The 20,328-nt window shown below is 38.5% G+C and overlaps 1 protein-coding gene across 1 annotated transcript in view; it reads right to left on the minus strand.

Moving 5' to 3' along the window:
• Lrrc16a (leucine rich repeat containing 16A) overlaps window positions 1-20,328 on the minus strand; it is a 287,161-nt gene that overhangs the window by 24,874 nt on the left and 241,959 nt on the right. The window contains exons 29-30 of the mRNA XM_013035187.1: window positions 6,209-6,275; window positions 5,777-5,973 (exon numbers count right to left, since the gene is read on the minus strand). Of these exons, the coding sequence (XP_012890641.1) occupies window positions 5,777-5,973; window positions 6,209-6,275 (264 nt within the window). The remainder of the gene's footprint in view (window positions 1-5,776; window positions 5,974-6,208; window positions 6,276-20,328) is intronic.

The following is a 20,328-nucleotide window of genomic DNA, read 5'->3' on the forward strand; positions in this document are numbered from 1 at the left end:
GCTTGGCCCATGGATATCAATCTTAGTGCTTCATTAGTGCTGAATGGCTGGGACTGCCGTGATGAAAGAAGATGGTAGAGCCATGAGTGAAGGAAGCCTGAGTCTCTGAACGACTGTTGTAGGGACCAGAAATGCCCTCAGTGGACTATGATGGGAGCAAGAAATGAACTCAGGGATTTAGCTAATAAAAATTCCTATCACATAATGGCTAGGCTTATCACACTTAATACATTTCTCTTTTGTCTGCTATACTCTTGTATATGTATTCTGAAAGATTCTAGGATCTTCCCAAATACCATTTCCATTCTTACTTCATTCACATTCACCAAAAGCAAAGACTTCTGAAGTCATTCCAACTATAAAAGAATTTTGAATAGGAATTTCTTTTTTTTTTTTTAATTCAGGGTGCCTACAGGGTTTGTGTCTCAATCTGCTATACCAAAATATCTGAAGCTGGATCCTTTATTAGGAAAAGGGCCTTATTTTGTTCTCAGTTCCGAGGGTATGGTGCTGTGGTACTGGCATTGGTTTCTGGTGAAGGCCGTACAGGGGTAGGGAGGGAGGGAGAGAGACAGAGAGACAGAGACAGACAGACAGAGAGACAGACAGAGAGAGAAGAATTTCTTATATATGACTTGTTACTTAATGAAAGACTCCTCCCAAATTAGCAAGGGTGGCTTAATAGAGGCAATAAATCAGACTTTCTTCTTTTCCTTCTCCATCTTAGAATGGAGGAAGGGAGACATAGAGCCAAGGAAAAAGCCAATATTTACTTTTTGTAAGAGCTAATATTAATAGATGAGCTCTGAAAAATAATATTTGCATTTAATACAGGTTTGTGTGCTTTCGACCCATTTATTTTTCAAGACAATTCAATGATGTAGACAATGCTGGTAATTTAGAAAGGAGTTAGCCCAGGCTCAGAAAGATCAAACTTTGTACATATATATCCTGCCAAGAATGGGAGAACCCCTCAAATCTTGCCTACCAAAGAGGAGATGAAACTCTACAGCCAGCCATAATGTAATGTCTTAAGAGTCCTTATATATGCTTTAATTACATGGACAAGATGGTATATACATTATTATTATTATTGTTCTTGTTATTGTTATTGTTTAGGGGAAAGCAGGAAAACAAAAAAATATAAAGTTAAAAGGTTTACATCAATTATTTAAAGGTGCTTGGCAATTTTAAATGATTGTAATTTGCCACATAAGATTAAAAATTAAAATACTTTTGTAATTTATTTTTAATAGTGAGCTAGGGACATACCTGCATGATAGAGCACTGGTCTAGCATGCACAAAGCTCTGGGTTCAAACCTTAGCATTCTACATGCATATCAAAACAGTAAGATCAATGTAAGTGTAAAAGGTTGATTTGGTTTTTTTTGCAACCCCCCCCCCCTTTTTTTTTGCCAGTCCTGAGGATTGAATTCAGGGCCTGGGCACTGTCCTTGAGCTTTTTTTACTCAAGGTTAGTGCTCTACCACTTGAGCCGTAGTGCCATTTCCAGCTTTTTCTGTTCAATATAAGATCAATTTGAGTGTAAAAGTTGATTTGTTTTAGGCTGGGCGCTGGTGGCTCACGCCTGTAATCCTAGCTACTCAGGAGGCTGAGATCTGAGGATCGCGGTTCAAAGCCAGCCTGGGCAGGAGAGACCGTGAGACTCCTATCTCCAATAAACCAACAGAAAACCGGAAGTGGCGCTGTAGCTCAAGTGGTAGAGCGCTTGCCTTGAGCTGAAGAGCTGAGGGACAGCGCCCAAGCCCAGAGTTCAAGCCCCATGGCCGACAAAAAAAAAAAAAAAGTTGATTTGTTTTGTTTGAAAAAAATAAAGTTACAATGATATTTGGTTTTTGTTTTTTGCCAGTCCTTGAGCTTGAACTCTGGGCCTGGGCATTGTCCCTGAGCTTCTTTTGCTCAAGGCTAGCACTCTACCACTTGAGCCATAGCACCACTTCTGTTTTTTTTTTTTTTTCTGTTTATATGGTACTGAGGAATTTCATGCATGTTAGGCAAGCACTCTACCACTAAGCCACATTCTCAGTCTAAATATTATTAACTTTAGCCAGGCAGACATTGACATGTTGGAATTTAAAGTGATCCTTGATAAATAATGCTGCAATGAACACAGTTGTGCTGGTGGTTTTAGTGAGGCCTGGTTTGTGATCAATTGCCAGATGCCTGGGAGTGGGATTGCTGGGCCATGGGGAAGCTCTGTTTAGTCCTTTGAGGAGCCTCCATACTGCTTTCCAGAGTGGCTGAACAAGTTTACACTCTCACCAACAGTGTAGAAGTGTTCCCTTTTGGCCATATCCCCTCCAGTATTTGCCATTGTTAATTTTCTTGATCATGGCCATTCTAACTGGGGTGAGGTAGAATCTAAATGTTGTTTTGATTTGCATTCCTTTTATGGCCAGAGATGTCACACCCGTCTTCATATGTCTATTGGCCATTTTTATTTCTTCTTTGTAGATGTCTCTCTTCAAGTCTTTAGCCCATTTATTAATTGGGTTGTTGTTTCTTTGGGGATTTATTTTTGGTAGGTTTAATTTCTGAGCTCTTATTTGGGGAGAGGAGGGGAAAGCGCAGATATAGTGGGACAAAGGGTGAACCAATTCAGCACTAACACCCACTAGACAACTATGACGGAAATGAACTATACAACTTGAGGAGGAAGTTGGGAGGGGAAAAAACTGGAAGAAAATGAGGGAGAGGGTGACAACTGTTCGAAAGGAAATGTACTCATTATCTGACTTATGTAACTGTAATCCCTCTGTATATCACCTTTACAATAAAATTTTAAAAATTAAAAAAATGTGATCCTTGTCTTTGAAAATTCTCATAGCTGGAATACCTCTTTGGGGGCAGTAGAGATTAACAGACTTAGAAATGCTAAGAAAGACAGTATAAACTGATTTTAGTTAACAATAGCCAAAAAATCAGTGTCAATACTAAATGATTGCTGTGACCATACAGTAGGGATAAATGTTATACTTGTCGCTACCATCTATTTCTTCCTGATTCTAACCTGGAAAAGGTAGGTGAAGGTAGCTGTATGGCCACCTCGCAAGGCTGTTAGACATGAAAGCACTTGGAAAACTGTAAACTGGAACCATTCAGTGTTTTATCTTTACTATGAAACCAAGAAAACAAAAAACATGCTAATTCAGTCCACCAAAGCTCCTAGGGGAAACCTGATTTATTTAGGCTATGACCACAGTCCATTCTTCTTGGTACTCACTTTTGGGTTATAAAAGGAAGTCTCTAAGAAGGAAGAGCCTGGAATGTGCTGGTTTGATCTTGAACAAAGGTAAAGTTTCTCTAGAATATACTGATGAGGCTCAGAACACAGCACCTGAAAACAGCACTGTGGTAACTTAGAAAAACAGTAGGTCCAGAAAGGTCACTTCCGCCTGAAGCAGGTAACACTCCCTTCACTCTAGAGGTAGCTGCCCTACATCTGAAGAAAGAAACTTCCTTACCTTTGAGGACACAGGGACACAGAGATGAATCTATCCCCAGGCCTTACTGCTATGTTCCTATAGTTTATGATCGTAGTGTCTACGGACCCATACTTCTCCATCAGAATAAAAGCACACAGGTTTCTTCTTCCCTTGTGCATTTACTTCTGAAGCTTTCCATGTCAGATAAAACAAAAATTAATTCAGTTATGCTTTTCTCATGTTAATTTGTCTTTTGCTTTAGGTACTTTGGTCAGGATCCCAGTAATGGGTGAGAAAAATAATCTCTTCTCTAGATAGATACCATGCAGTATCTATCTAGTGTACTCCATCACAAGTCCATTCTCTTTTTGATTCTTTTTCCAAGAGCCACCGGCTTAATCCTAGGGAAACTGAAGCCATAATATCATACAGAAGTCATGCTGCTGATCATGCTCCCACATTCATAGAATCAACTACAGAACATTTATTCGATAACAATTTAAAATGGAGAGTGAGTACAGTGTGGAGGGGTATCTTTCTCCCTTAGCTGAAAGCCCTTCCCCTCCTTAAAGAAAAAAAAATTACTCCCCCTCCTCCAAGATTACATATAATAGTACACTTCAAAATATCTACAATGAAGTAAATTAGGAAAGAAAATAATGTAGTAGAGGTTTTTTCTGTTGGTTTTTTTTTTTTTTTTAGGGGAGGGGAGACTGTGTTAAGCTCTTCAGACTCAAATGAAGGACATCAACCCAATGTAACTGAAACCTAATCTAAAACGAATGAATCATTAACCATGTGGACAAATTGCTATGACTCTCATCTGTTTATATCTCCAGCCAGCCATCAATTAATGCATAAGTATTACTAAATATTTGCTTTATGCTAAACCCATAGTGAGCACTGAGCATATTTATAAGGATGATGAGTTATAGCTCTGCCTACAAAGAATTTACAGACAAGGAGGATGGCATGAAGAAACTAACGTGATGAGAACCATTACAGGATAAACACCTCCCACAGAGAGCTGCTGAGGCCGTGCACTGTGCACATCTGTGAGAACAAGTTTCCCCAGAGCCATGCAAATAGCTCTGTGAGAATAGCGAGACTAGGAGGGAGGGGTTCCTGGGAAAGTCTTGTCTCAGTAGAGATGTGAAGGGTCTGACAGTCATTCCCAGCCCAGGAGAAAGCAATCAGAAAGGGCTACTGAAGCCAGATGGGACTTAGGACAGCAAAGGAGTAAGGTGAGGGCGGGAGATTCGGGTCCTATCTGGTTTTTTAATATGTCAACTAGAGATGCCCCATGGGAGGCCGAGGATCTAAGAGGGAGGACAGGTTGACAGGGAAAGCTAAGCTCTCAGTTACGGACTTTTTGCACCTGTGATGTTCTGGAACCTTCCAGTTCAGGAGACATAACCATACCTGAAAATTCAAACTTCAGTAGACAGGTTTGGTCAACAACAGAGCCTGAAACAAAATTTAGATAACTAAAAAAAACCCAAAAAACAAAAAAACAAAACTGAGAAGATGGGTGACAAGGAAGACCAATGGGAAATCACCTCTCAGGGAGGACAGAACTTTCTGCACCAAGCCATCAAGTAATGTGTGGTCATGAGAAGGTCGTGGTGGAAAGCCAGAAATGATATTAGGAGGGTAGTTTGGGGGAGTCAGCTGGTATAGAAGGAGGATTTGAGGGTGGCAGAATGATAGGATAGTGGGAACAGGGATGGTAGGACAGAATTCCTTTTCAGTGATGGACGTGGGGCAGTTTGGCTATATGGGATACAGGAGAGGAGACAGAAACTCAGGAGGTGGATGCCAAAGTAAGTCACGTTCAGGCACCTCAGCACACACAAGTGGATGGAGCAAGCAGCAGTGCACCCTGTGCTCTAGTGCTCCCCCTTCAGCCCTTCCCCATCATAGCACCTGTAGGTCGTCCAATACTGACCATGGCAAGATGCCAAAGTAGGCAGATGGGTGATGTATGTACACAATCCAAAATGAAATGCAGATGACTTATAATTACAATTAAACTCTTTGGTAACTGTTTTGTATCTTTTTACTCTGACATTCAAAATTTCTAGATGTAGCCATGTCTTACTTCCCACAGCTCATGTTTTTCTAGGGCTTCCCAAGAAAGCTCTGTTCTGAAGCTGGAACCTTGACAGCATCATTCGTTCCAGATGCACAGAGCACCAAATTGAGATGCTATGCGTACACACACACAAGGAGCTTCTAGTTTCCTTTGCTATAAATGTCTGTGGTGTACAGGAGGGGCCACCTTTCCACAAGAAGGAAAGTGGGAGGGGACCCTTCCTCACCCACCTACCGTGGCTTGTGTGGGCTGCTGCTTCTTATTTCGCTTTGGCCTTAACTTTGTAAAGTGCTCCAGCTTTTTCCCCTCTTCCGAGGGCAATTCAGAGATAAATCCGGAGCTTCGCTTGTCCTGCCTGATGGATGGGAAAGGCGGGTCTTCGATGTGAATTGGCACCTCTTCCAGTGCTTTATCCAGGTCAAACTCCATTTCTAAAATAAAACAAGCCTCAAGTCAAAGCATAAGGTAGAGAGATGGTAGCAAATAATGCAGAAAGTTCCTATAAATAGTTTTAAGTGTCTCAGGAATAGAAGACATCCATTCTCAAACCACCTTCTTCTCAATGTTTACACATAGCAAGTACTCCTATGGAACATCTGTGTTCCTCACTGGAGGTGTTTCTTGTCACAAGGAAATGGCTGGCATTGGCATTAGTGAAATACTCACCAAAGGCTCTGGACACTGGCCGCAGCATCCTGCTGTGGATGCTCTTCCTTTTGGATTTGGGGGTCATCTAGCAATCAAATACAGAGAGCACTTAGACAGGTAAGCATAGAAAACTTGCCTTTCACACTTCAAAAACATTCGACACCAATTGGTTTAATTTCTTTAAAGGATGGCTCAGCTTTTGCAGATAGCCAGATTCAAGGAGCTGAACTGATAACATTTCTAAATGCTTACAACTTTCTCATACAGTACAGCTCACACTTTTTTTTCTCCCAGCCTTAACCAATTAAAGTTTAATCCTGCAGTTGAAAAGAACAAGGATATAGAAGAGGTTAAGTTTTTTTGAAATAAAGAACTAAACTCATAGACTAATAATTACCAAAACTGAGAAAAATTATTCACAATTATAAATTGTCACAGCAACATTAATGTAAATATATGGAATTTTTGTGGACAACTTCCATGCTTTAGGTAGCTTAGCAATTTCTGTTTCACAGTTTGCCATCAAAGACTGGATCATTACATGACACACAAAGACAAATTAAGAGATGTCATGACTCAAATATCTCTTATTAGATCACACTTGTCAGAAAGTTGTCTGGGATCTTGTTAATTCAAAAAGAAGAAAGAATGAGTAAGAAAAGAGAGAGAGAGAAAGAAAGAGAGAAAGAGAGACAGAGAGAGAGAGAGAAACCCAAACTCAAAACATAAAATTATTCTCCCAGCATTAGTGCCAATTCCTTATTGGAGAATATCACCTTCAGAAAGACATTATCTTCTCCTTCTGTAGGATCACACCAATGCCAAAAATGAAAGGAACTTTTTTTCATCTCCTATGCAAATAAACTTGAAGGACAAAACCAACTCATGATAAGATAAAGGTGACACACCAGCTGTCAGTAGGAGCTGTATCAAGGATAAAATCAGTGATGACAATTAGCCAGCACCTGCTGGCCACTGCCCGCTATCAATCCATGGTGATGGTTTGTAGTAATGTTCACACCAGTTCCATCCTGGAAACTGGTCTGAGTACAGACTAAGAAATAATGTAACTGAAAAAACTTAGCCTTCCTTAAAAAAAAAATCAATGTGGTTCGAAAACATTCCTTGTTTTAAAGAAAAAAAAAAAACTGATTCACACCAACCTTTAAAAGCCAACAACTGCTAGGTGCTAATGGCTCACATCTGTTATCCTAGCTGAATTATGAATTACCTCAGCAGGTAAGTCCATGAGACTCTTATCTCCAATTTACCACCAAAAAGCTGGAACTGGAGTTGTGGCTCAAGTGGTAAAACACCAGCTTGAACCAAAAAACTAAGGTACAGCGCCCACACCCTGAGTTCAAGCCCCAGGACTAATGTCACAAAAAGAAGAAGGAGAAGGAGGAGAAGAAGAAGAAGGAGGAGGAGGAGAAGAAGAAGGAGGAGGAGGAGGAGAAGAAGGAGGAGGAGGAGAAGAAGAAGGAGAAGGAGGACGAGGAGGAGGAGGACAAGGAGGAGGAGGAGGAGGAGGAGGAGAAGGAGGAAGAAGAAGAAAGAAGGAAGAAGAAGAAAGAAGGAAGAAGAAGAAGAAGAAGAAGAAGAAGAAGAAGAAGAAGAAGAAGAAGAAGAAGAAGAAGAAGAAGAAGAAGAAGAAGAAGAAGAAGAAGGCGAAGGCGAAGGCGAAGGCGAAGGAGAAGAGGAGGAAGAGGAGGAAGAGGAGGAGGAGGAGGAGGAGGAGGAGGGACAACGTTACAGTTTTGAAAAAAATGAATGTTAGTAATAACACCCATTTGAGATTAACTGTTGTTGAGAGGAAAGGGAGAGAAAAATTATGAGTAGTTGTATTTAAAACCAGAATTGTTTTCCTGAAATGCAAAAAAAAAATTCAAAAACAGCTATTTATAAAGGAGGAGGAGGAGGAGGAGGAGAAGAGACAACCTTACAGTTTTGAAAAAAACTAATGTCATAACACTCATTTGTGATTAACTGTTGTTGAGAGGAAAGGGAGAGAAAAATTATGAGCAGCTGTATTTAAAACCAGAATTGTTTTCCTGAAATGCAAAAAAAAAAATTTCAAGAACAGCTATTTATAAAGCAACAGGTTTTCAAGTTTGGTAAAAGCACCATTGACACAATGCAACTGGAAAGGGACACAGTTTGAAAGTATTTCTCAAAACCAGCCTTGTACTTAGCTAGAGAAGTTAGTAACTTCTACTCCTCTTCTACTCCTCTAATAATCTCAGGAGACACGAACCACCAAAATTTATGTTGTGTACTGTGAAAAATTCTTCAGAGTTCTGTACAGCTTTCATAGAATCTTGGTAGAGAAAAGAATCAAGGAGTAGCCTGGGGTTCAAGTTTCTGGGAAATTTCATTTAGTCACAAATAAATAGAAGTTTAAAAAGGTATAAGGATGTCCCCATTTTTTTGTGTGTGCCTCTTGATTAAATTTTATACAAAAGTATTTATAGATAAAAATTATCTGGCTCTAGTTTCCCTTTCACTGAAGCCTTTGAAATAGACACCAAATATATAAAAAATATTTGAAAACTGTGACATTTCAAATATATAATAGTTATAACCACAGAGGAAGGAATATATAATTTTTAGTGTATCTATACATATATGACCAGATATACATATAAAAAGAAATTCACTTAAAGCCTGATGCCTATCTGTAAATGGAAAATTTAGTTCAATTTTAGAGATATATTAAGAAATGTAACAATCTAGGATTTCTGGTCATCAATTCAATTAGATGCACCTAAAGCTTAGTGTGTAAAATTTGATTATGAGAAAAGTATATTCTAGCACACTTCATTGCTTTTTTTTCCTTAATATTTCGTATGCTCTTCACAAGTGCAGAAAACTTCTAATTATATTTTTACAAAACTTTTACTGAATTGATCATATCTGTTATTTTTGAAGCTCTATCATGTTTGGACGGGGCTAATGGCAGTTAGCTAAAATAAAAGAGAATTTGTAAGGCAGAGTCTATTGCTTTTAGTTTTGTTCTTTCAAGGGCTAAGCATATCAAAAAGAAAAAAAAAAGTAGCCCATTTCTCTATTTTCTCTCTTTTCTTTGAATTTTTTTTTTCTCAGAAAGTACAGACCTGCTCAACCTTAAAGGCTGATTCCTATAGACTCAGGTATATATCTAAAGTAAGAGGAAATGGAAGCATGAACTATGATTATCCACTCAGGTATTTATTTATTTTCTATTTTTGTTGGTACCAATCCTGCGGCTTGAACTCAAGGCCTACGTACTATTCTTGAGCTCTTTTGTTAAAGGTTCTAACACTTGAGCCACAGCTCTACTTCCAGGTAGGTGTGTGTGTGTGTGTGTGTGTGTGTGTGTGTGTGTGTGTGTGTGTGTGTGTGTGTGTGTGTGTGTGTGTGTGTGTGTGTGTGTGTGTGTGTGTGTGTGTGTGTGTGTGTGTGTGTGTACGTGTGCATGCACGTGCATGCACAAATGAATGCGTATATGTGTTTAACTGAAATTAAGAGTATCACAGAATTTCCTGACCTGGCTGGGTTCAAATTGTGATCCTTAGATCTCAGCCTCCTCAGCAGGTTACGGATGGGAGCCATCAGTGCCCAGCAACCCAGGGAATTATTTAGGAGTAAGTATCCATGTTTTTTTCAGAAATGTGGTTAGTCTGTACCCTACCTTTCTCTTCTCTGTAACTGTTAGATTGATAAATTACATCCTGGGGAAAAAATCAAATCTTTATAACAGCTCTCTTCTCTCTTTGTACAAATGAAAGGGTTCATTTTTCTTTGTTTCTTAGTCCGCACTGACTTTCCTTAGACGCTTGTCAATGCCTCAGTATTCCTGGGGCCAGGAAATCACAAACTGTACACCAGATGGAGGGGGTCAGCAAGAGAAAAAGAAAAGGTGAATATTCCAAGTGGACCTCTCATCGATCAATTTGAGGTTAACATTATCCCATGTTACTTTAAGCCTAGAAAAAAAAATGAGTTTCCTTTCAAAAAGGCATTTTATGAAAAAGAAGAAGTAATTTTCAATATCCACATCTTGAAGAAAGATGAGGAAAAATGAGCTAAACCCTCATTTTATAATGTAACTTCAGTGGGAAGCATGAATTTCTTTCTTGGCATCACAAATCATTAATAAAATCTGTTGTGCGCTATAATAGGAACAAAATGCCATGGCTGCCTGGTCTAAGAATCCAAAAAGCAACATCAAGATTTACATTACCCTGAAATTTTATTCATTTGATCCAATTATTATAATGTATTTGAAACTATTCTGCATGTAGTTCAATAAAGACACATCCACCTTAACCACTAGTCAAAAAATTAAAGTTCGAACTTAATAAATAATATGCTACTTTCCTCATCAAACACACCTTTATCATGTAATTTCCATATATATGTATATATATATATATATATATATATATATATATATATATATATAAGTTTAATTACATGAGCCCAAACTTGCTTATATCATCATGGAAAAAAAGAAAAGGACAAGCTAGTGTCCTTGCTTTTTGGAGGACTTTTTGTTGTTTCTTCCATTTTGCACATGAGAATAACAAATAATACACTCACTTGAAGAATCAGAATCTCTTTCTCCCTCCCTGAGGTTTAAGAAACTGCCAAATAACACCAGTTGAGAGGTAGGCTAGGTAAATCCTCTAATGTAAGAAACAATTCATGATGCCAATTTTCTACAATTCTGGGTCTAATGGCAAGAACTGAAACAAGCCAAGGCACCCATGACTGACACCTGTAATCCTAGCTACTCAGAAGGCTGAGATATGAGGATCATGGTTCAAGGTCAGCCTGGGCAAAAAAAAGTCCATGAGACTCTTATCTTCAATTAACCAACAAAAACAGAGAAGTAGAGCTGTGGTTCAAGTGGTAGAACACTAGTCTTGAGTGGAAAAATCTAAGGTCTTGAGTTCAAGCTCCAGTACTGGCACTAAAAGAAAAAGGGGGAAAAAAAGAAAAGAAAAAGGGAAAGAATTTAGGAGAAAAATTCTGGAAGTTTAAGTGATTACATCTTCTCTCTTCATGACATGTGAGGCAGGAGCTCTTTCATTCTCTTGAATTTTGCTGCCCTCCTTCACCCTGCTTGCTTTCAGACACATGGCTAGGAATATTTTAAATCCATCATCTGTTTTACTGGCTGAACCATCTTGTAAAATCCAATCTTGTCTCTAAATTGTTGCCTATTTCATTCAGGATCTGCAGATGGATGACAACACCACAGTCTCCTGGGAGACCAGCCAGGCAGCACAGAAGCAGAGAGCACAAGAATGTCAAGTAGTATGGACAGAAACTGCAGAGCCGCCAAAAATACTTACACTTGTACAGCAGAGAGTCTCCATGCAGCAAAAGGAAAGGGGAAAAATATGAATGGAAGAGAGATAAAGCAACAGCATTACAAGAAAGGGGAGGGAAAGAGACCATTCACAAACAAAGAAATAGAAGCAAGGTACATAAAAAGCCTACACAGCAAAGGAATAAAGCAGGAAGCCAAAATATTAATACTGTAAGGCATCCAGCTAGCTTTTTAAAAGCATATGCACAGTTATAGCTTAAAAGCTTGCAAAAACTCTTACATAAAGATATCTGCTCTTTTGCTACACATATTCCAAAATGGCATTTTATGAAGCCCACCAAGCATTCATTCCACATAGGAGGATGATGACATTATCAGCTCCAAAGGCACACAGTGGACAAAACATTAGATGGTTGTCAAAAAACTCCATGCAAGTCTTGGTTCTTGGGCCACAGGGCTAATCTCTGCAACAGTGTGGGAGGAGTGTAACTAAACACATGTGTAGAGGTTCCTCCTGCGAGTCACTTATATCATTCTATGCTTGCTACCCACTGACTTTCTGGGTATAGTCAGTGTGAATTCTTTTTGCCACCTGTTATCAAAGCTTTTATAAAAGGACTTGACACAAGGGTCTAATACAATTGCCTACTAAAAGTGCAAATACATGTTCAGGACAATTATTTTCTGGTGGGGATTTAAGTCCCCTAAAACCTTACATTAAATCTCTGAATAATGTTTAACCTTGTATAATCATCATGAGTAGTTGTTACGGCATCTTATTATTGTGGAAATTTATAAAACAATTTTTATTAAGTACTAAGTAATACTAATTTATATTAAGTAATTCTGGTAGTATATTGTCAGTCATTGTGAAAGTACCATGAGGTATTGGGGGAAATCTTTTCCAAATTTCTTGAAACCATGCTTGAGGAAGGCATTTACCTGAGTTGAGTTTTTGGAAGTTGTTTATTTTTGTAGTTCAGTTGTTCTCAAGATAAAATGGGGTGAAAATACATATAAATGTCTTGGACCTCTTGCAGAGAGAAAGTAGTACCTAAGCAGAAAGCATTACCCACAACTATCAGCACTACCAACCATCATCAATATTATTTGCTTCTCAGACAGGTTTCCATTGACAATGTCTAGGAAAAGTCTCATCTCCTCAATTCTAATTTCATGCTTTATTAGGCAATTTTCTTCAAGTATGATTCATTTTATGACCCATTAAGTGAACATGAAAACAGCCTTGCTGAATGAAAGGAGAAAAAGTAAAAATGCTTTTCCCCCCAAATCCTGAACTAAGATAAATATTCCTGCCTATGTTAATACACATCTCCTTAGAAACTTCCATAGTGCCGTAATTATGGATTTCATGTCCATGACTTATAGCTGATGGTTAAGCCCCATAGATAAATTTAGACTTTTCTTTCCTTTCTAGAAGGCTAATTCAATAAGACAAGTGCTCTGTCCCAATTATGCACCTGATGATTATTGTAAGTGAGGGTGAGAAGTCTTTCGATTGGCTCAATGCCTCAAATGACAGGCAAGCAAAAAAATATTTTTATGAAGGGGGAAACCGTGTAACAGACAACTCAGTGTTCCTGCAGAATAAAGAGCATTCCTCCTTACCTGTACATTTTTTTTGGGGGGACAAGATGTAGTGGGTAAAGAGAGGCTAGCCTCTATCCAGAGTATCACTTACAATCAAGGCATCTAAGAATTGGGCTCAAAACTTAGATCTTGCCATTTACAAGGTTATGGGATTTGGGACAATGTTTTTGAAAACTCAGGCCTCAGTTTTCTAGTTTGGAAAGCAAATTACTGTGAGGTGTGAGTACAATGATATCATAGTACATGGCTCAGATTGGGAACCAATGACCAGCATTCCCATAATCAGTTGGAATTCTGTGTGTGGTTATTAGTGTGATCATTTTTTCACTCTTCCATTCTCAAAGAGAAAGAGGAGGAAAATAAGGAAGAAGTAGATGGTAGCAAAAAATGGAAAACAATCTAAAAGCTTATTAAAAGGAGAGTAAAACCAAGGAGAGAACCACAAATAACAGAACAGCCTTTAAAAGCGAGGGAGGTGGGTGGGAAGCCTGAACATATAGCAACATGAACAACTCTCAAAAGAGAATGTAGAGTGGGGAAAAAAGCAAGATTTAGAATAATGCACGGGGTATGGAACCACTAATGCATATTATGGAACATACAAGGTCTGGAGGGTTCAAGTAATAGAGTCCAGCCATGAGCAAAAAAAAAAAAAAAAAAAAAAAGGGAAAAAAAAAAATAGCAAGCAATACTAGTCACTGTTCAGGAATACATGCATGTTTGAACTTATAACGCTAACAGAAAGTGTCCAAGAAAACTTGTGGTGTCTCTAGGGAAAGAAGAGTGAGTTGATCAGTAGTGGCCAAATTTGGCTATTAAGTTTTCACAACGGTTTTGTATCTAAGATTCAGCTATTACTGAGCACCTAGAATTTTCTGGGCACTTTTGGGGAATGGGGCTGGGGATGGCCATCAATAAGACTAGAGTTTATGGACTGGGGGTTTAGTTCAGTGGAAGAGTACCTGCCTGGCGAGCGCAAGGCCAAGTTCAGTCCTCAGATCTGGGAGAAAAAAAAAGACTAGAGTTTATGTTCTTGTGTACTCTATCAGGAAAAAAAAGATTCTGACACCTTCACAGCCAGCTCTTCATGATACTGGAAAGATAGCTGATTGGAATGGAGAGATGCTTTTTTTGGTGTGATTTGTTAGAACAATCCCAAAAAGCTTATGCAGGAATAAGGTGGCTCATTTGGTGATTGCTGAATACTTGAGACTTATTCCATATGTTCTCCAATAGGAACGTGTCTAACTGACCATACAATTTAAAGGGATGGGTTGGGGTCGGGGGAGAATGATGGAAGGGGTAACACTGATCAAGATGCATTGTAATCATGAACTGACATGTGGAATTGAAACGCCTTTGTACAACCACTCACTACAACTACCATGGCCACGTTCCTGATAAGGGACGATGATCAAGTGACAGTTTGGGCCACAATAGTATGGAGATGAAAAAGTTGATTTATTATTTTCTTCAAGTAACTCTTGGGCTTGTTTTGTATGAGGAAGTGTTTTGTAAATGTTATTGTTACCACAAAGTATTAGAACAGCTGCCATCCTGACATGGAAGTGACAATATGGTCTCCAGAGTCCAAGTATCTACACTTAGAAGCAACCTCAGGCCGGGCGCTGGTGGCTCACGCCTGTAATCCTAGCTACTCAGGAGGCTGAGATCTGAGGATCACGGTTCAAAGCCAGCCTGGGCAGGAGAGACCGTGAGACTCCTATCTCCAATAAACCACCAGAAAACCGGAAGTGGCGCTGTAGCTCAAGTGGTAGAGCGCTCGCCTTGAGCTGAAGAGCTGAGGGACAACGCCCAGGCCCACAGTTCAAGCCCCACGGCCGACCAAAAAAAAAAGCAACCTCAGTACCACAGCTAACCTCATTTCCTTTTATCACGAACTTCTCACAACAAAGGGGTTTTAAAAAGTTACTATGAACCTTAATGGGGCTTACTCTATTAACCAAAAGGATAAGAAGCCTTTTGCTGGACATTTGACATTTCCTTTTAACAAGACAGCGGAAATATGCTTGCCATTAAAGAACCAGGAGGATGAAGGGAAAGAAAAAGGTGGAAAAATAAGGGAATGGAGGGTTTAGCTGGAGCAGACAGCCCAAGGATTGTATTTACTAGCTTCCATTCATGTGTCTCTCCCTTCTCTTTGTATTTTCTGAGCATTACTATGAACACATATAATTTTAAAAAATTAACAATGTATCAGGCCGGATGTTAGCATTTCACATCTATATTCCTATCTACCCAGGAAGTGGAGATCAAGAGCATGGTTTGAAATCAGCCCAGGCAAGAAGTTTGGCGATCCCATCTCAATAGGAACAAGCCCAGGTGCAGTGGTGTGGCCCTGTCATCCAAGCTGTGCAGGAGGTTGAGATTGGGAGGATCTGTTTCAGTCCAGCCTGGGGAGGGGGGGGGGACGAGTGTATAAGACCCCATCTCAACAAAAAAAAGGCTGTATGTGGTGCATGTGCCTGTCATTCCAGCTCCAGCAGGAAGCATTAATAGGAATATCAAAAAGGCAAGACCCTATCTCAAAAAAGAACACCAGAAGGGCTGGAAATGTAGCTCAAGTAGTAGAGCATCTGCCTAGAAAGTACAAAGTCCTGAGTTTAAACTCCAGTACCACCCTCCCCTAAACAAGGGACCATAAGGATCATAAGCCATTGCTGTCTTTTTTCTTTCTGATGCTTAGTGTACTTTCAGTGGAGACGTTTATGTCCTTTGAAATAATCTCAATGGATTTAAAACAATCCTTGCTTTTTGATGTAAAACATCCTTGGCTCAATTGTGCTTTTCTGTGCAATTTTAGAACACTGTATGGGTAATCCCTGTTTAATGAACTAGACTATCCAATTTAAGGTATTTCCTACTACATTTTTTTTTTTTCTGAGTCAATTCTCAAAGGGAATCCAAACTCAGTAATTCTTAATTGGAAAGTACTCTCAAATATCTAGTCAAACAGTGTTATCACATTTGTAGTTGAGCAAGCAACTTTGAACACATTTTTTTAATTTTTAGAAGTGAGGTGGTATAAATCTCACTGAGAAACAGATGCTAGTTCTTTCTATGATGGCTACTGGGTAGCACAAAATGTTCTTTAAAACCTAGGAAAAATAGGTATATGGAAGCCATAAACTATGAGGAAGGTATAATAAATTGAAGGAAAAAAAAGGAGAAACAATCAGAGATTCAGTGATGCACTACATTTCCTACTGAACACAACAGTAAATTCAGCTATGCATACTATACTCATTAACTTTTATATCCAGAGTCTCATTTCATATAAAAACTGAACAGGCATCATGATGTTAAAACAAAAACATTCTGAGAACAGTAGCGGCCAGAGGCTATTGTAAAGATCATGCTAGAATACCATAGTGCAATTAAAATGATTCACTGCTTTCTTTTCCAGATCTGCAGTGTTTTCTGATACACGGACATGAAATCTTTACCTTCCTAACTGTACCATGTGTTCTCCAGGGAACAGAAAGTGGTTCACTTTGTACTCATTTTTAACTTACCTTACAACTGATATGAAAGTGAAATTTCATAGTTTAAATGCTCCCTGTTTAAAAAAAATATATAACTTAATATTTTTCTTAATATATCCAATGAATGAAATTACCTGGTACCAATTTCATGCAAAACCTTTGAACAAGAGCTAGTGCTGGGTTAGTGATGATGGACACAGAAGGAAGGTCTATCTCTATCTATCTATCATCTATCTACCTACTTACCTATCTTTATTTATCTAATAGGTCAGGTATGTGCACCTTTGCATTACAATGAAAAGGAAAGTGAGGATATTCTTTAAATAGCTGATTATATGGTTAAGCCCAGTATTACTCGAAGGGCCACATAAACCTGAATAGCATTTTTTGTGAAAGAATAAACAATGGGGAAAATCCCATTGAACATCATACCTGAGAAAGATATTTGTAATCTAGATATTTTCAAAAATCCATTTGCCATGCAAAACCAAGTAGGGTGGAAGAAGACATAAATACTCTCCTCTAGAAGCAACATCATAGCGTAGTGACCTCAAGGTGAGGAGTCAAGATCAACCTAAAAATGCTTAATGTAACACATTTACTCTTTCTACAGGGTAGTAGTTCTATACAGATGACCCTTTCAGAAGTGATGTCAGTAAGCAAAAGATATTGCAGAATAAAATTCTAAGACGAAACTAATAAGTAGGTTTTGAACAATCTTCTGCACATAGTTAACAGTAATGCATGTAATTTTAAAGAGCTACACAGACAATAGACTGTAGTTGGCACCACTGTTAATAGATTATTCCACTAACAACTGTTGGTACCAGAATAAGGCAATTTGTTTAAATTGGTTTAAATAATGACATTCTGACCAAGTCAAATAGACTTTTGCTGAATTATAAACTTGTGCTGAATTCTGAATTTCTACATTAAAAAGTTATATATTGAACTCTGAGGCTAGATTTGTTAAAATAAAGTAATTGCTTATTTTATCATTAGTGACAGGATTCACAGAGATATATTCTGCAATAACTCAGACCTCTTAAAATTCTTTTCCTAGGAAATAGCCATAAGCAGATTAATTGAGTTCCTGCCTGGATATCTTTTGATTTGAAATGGGTATGACATTCATTAAAATAATTTAAAGAATCTCATACAATGAGTGGGCTGGTGATGCCTAAAGGAGCAGACACTGGTTCTTCACCCACTTGGCACACAACTAAACTTCTAAACTTCTGTTACTTTTTTAGAGTAGCATACTGTAACTGGTGACAAATGAAATATTTAGAGATAATCAGTAGCCTAAGGAGCATATCCTTCAAGATCCTAAAAGCTGGTGATAAACCAAAGTTGAAAGCTATGGTATGGAACACTGATTTCCTAAGACACCTGACTGTGGGAAAGAACAGGCAGTCTATGGACAATAAAATTCTAAGGAAGCACACATTTTGGCATGACACACAAAGCATGTGTGCTGAAATGATAAGGAGTATATAAGGAAAGCTAATTAGTCATTGTCACCAACAAAATGACATGGAGAAAGACATGGAATATTCCAGGTTAGGCTGTGAGGGAGCAAAATTCTAACAATTGGATGACAACCTGTGTGTGTGTGGGGGGGGGAGCTTGGTAACACTTGGTAACACATTTGCTTCTAATAATGTTTAAAAACGGCAGTTTTTTTTTTATCATGGTTATATAACTATGCCTTTGACCGTGTGTTGCAATTCACATGCTCATTCCATCTGGGATTAGTAAGCAGCTATGGTATAAAAAGCAATTCAGTCTCATTCAGTATAATTCAAAATCTGATCTGGATTGAAAGAAATAAATCATTGATGAAATCCCATACTGCCTGTAGCCAACTGAGTAAAATATACAGAATGGTATTGAAAAACCTGCCTTTAGTTTAGCCTTCGGTTAACTAAAAAATTGGAGTTACTCAACTTTTCTCTGCCTCCATTTCCTTCCTTACTTATTAAGCAGACGACATCAGTAAAACCTAATTATTCAAGGGTGTTTTGCATATTCAACAGTTAATTATCTCCAGGGTCCAAGATAGTATCTAGCATGTTACTGGTACTATTTATATATTCCTTTCTAAGTCATATAACTTACTCCTCTGGAGTAAGGGGATATTAGAATCTCTGCTGGCTTTAAGAGTGGAGAAAGGTCCAAGCACTGGTACTGGTGGCTCATGCCTATAATCCTAGCTCCTGAGAACACTGAAATCTGAGGACCATGGTTTGAAGCCAGCCAGGGCAGAAAAGTCCATGAGACTCTTACTCCAATTAAGTATCAAAAAAAAAAAAAAAAAGCTGGAAGTGGAGCTGTAGCAAGTGGCAAAGTTTTCTCTTTGAGCAAAAAAAAAAAAAAAAAAGAGCTAAGGTGTAGCACTGGATCTGAGTTTAAGCCCTAGGACCTGTGAATCCCCCTCCCCCTCCCCCTCCCCCCTCACTCACCCAAGAATAAAGGTGCAAAACTTCACAGTTTATCCAACAGTTATTCTTCTTCTCCTCCCCACCATATCCTACCCAGTGAGCTAGATTACTTCTTAGTTTCTCTTGTTAAATGAAAAAATGGAACTAAGAAAATTGTGAGGAGAAGTGGGGATGGGAGAATGATCAGAAGGGTGACACAATCAAGATGCTTTGTACTCATAAACTGACATGTTGATTAAACCCCTCCGTGAAACACTTACAAATAATTTAAAATATTAAAAAAAGAAAGTCAGACACTGGGGGCTCATGTTTTTAATTCTAGATACACAGGAGGCTGAGACATGAAGCTCACAGTTCAAAGGCAGCCTGGGCAGGAAAGTCCATGCGACTCCTATCTCCAATTAACCACCAGAAAACCAGAAGTGGAGCTGTGGCTCAAAGTGGAAATGTACTAGCCTTGAGCACAAATGCTCAGGGACAATGTCCAGGCCTCACTACCAACAACAATAAAAAGATATCAGATGGGAGACGAACAGTTCCTAACCATCTCCCCCCAACCCCCAGCCCCGCAAAAAAAGATTCTCTTTCTGGCATCCTGTTTAAAAAGAATCTCTTTTGTCCTTAACTTTGCAGTCAAGTTGGATTAGAAGTGACCAGTCACTCTTTAGCAGATAATCAGCCCCCTTCACTCATACAACCATTCCTATTTAGGCCTCAGTCAAAGTGGAAGCTTAAGAGTTCTCAATTTAAGTACTGAATTTTTGTCCAAAGAAACTACTCACATGGATTCCTATTTCTGTGTCCCTGCAAGGTAATTCTTGTTAAAATAAATATAAATGTCTATGACTAACATATGCCCTTAAAGTTTATCTAATGCAACCATAATTATTGGTTTTTACTGAATTTGGATTGACCTTTGGACCAGAAGACCTGTGAGAAAACATAAAAATTAGAAAGCTAGGGACCGGAATAAAAAGAGATAACCAAAGTCTCTAACAAGCTTGCTAAAGAAATGTTCAAAATTGATTTAGTACTCATGAATATCCTAGACAAAAGTCAGGATGAGAGCCTGCATCAGCAAACAGAAGTAATCCATATTTTGTTTCAAAATGCAAGTAAAATAAAAATATCTCTTATGTGCACAACTTACAATGTACTAGACAAGTAAATCTTCAAAATTAGATAATTTCCTCCATACAGATCATAGATTTATATAGTTATAAGACATTATTTTATTAGAATTCTTTTAAATATTTAGTA

The sequence above is a fragment of the Dipodomys ordii genome, unplaced genomic scaffold, assembly GCF_000151885.1.
Source record: "Dipodomys ordii isolate 6190 unplaced genomic scaffold, Dord_2.0 Scaffold206, whole genome shotgun sequence".
Taxonomy (NCBI): domain Eukaryota; kingdom Metazoa; phylum Chordata; class Mammalia; order Rodentia; family Heteromyidae; genus Dipodomys; species Dipodomys ordii.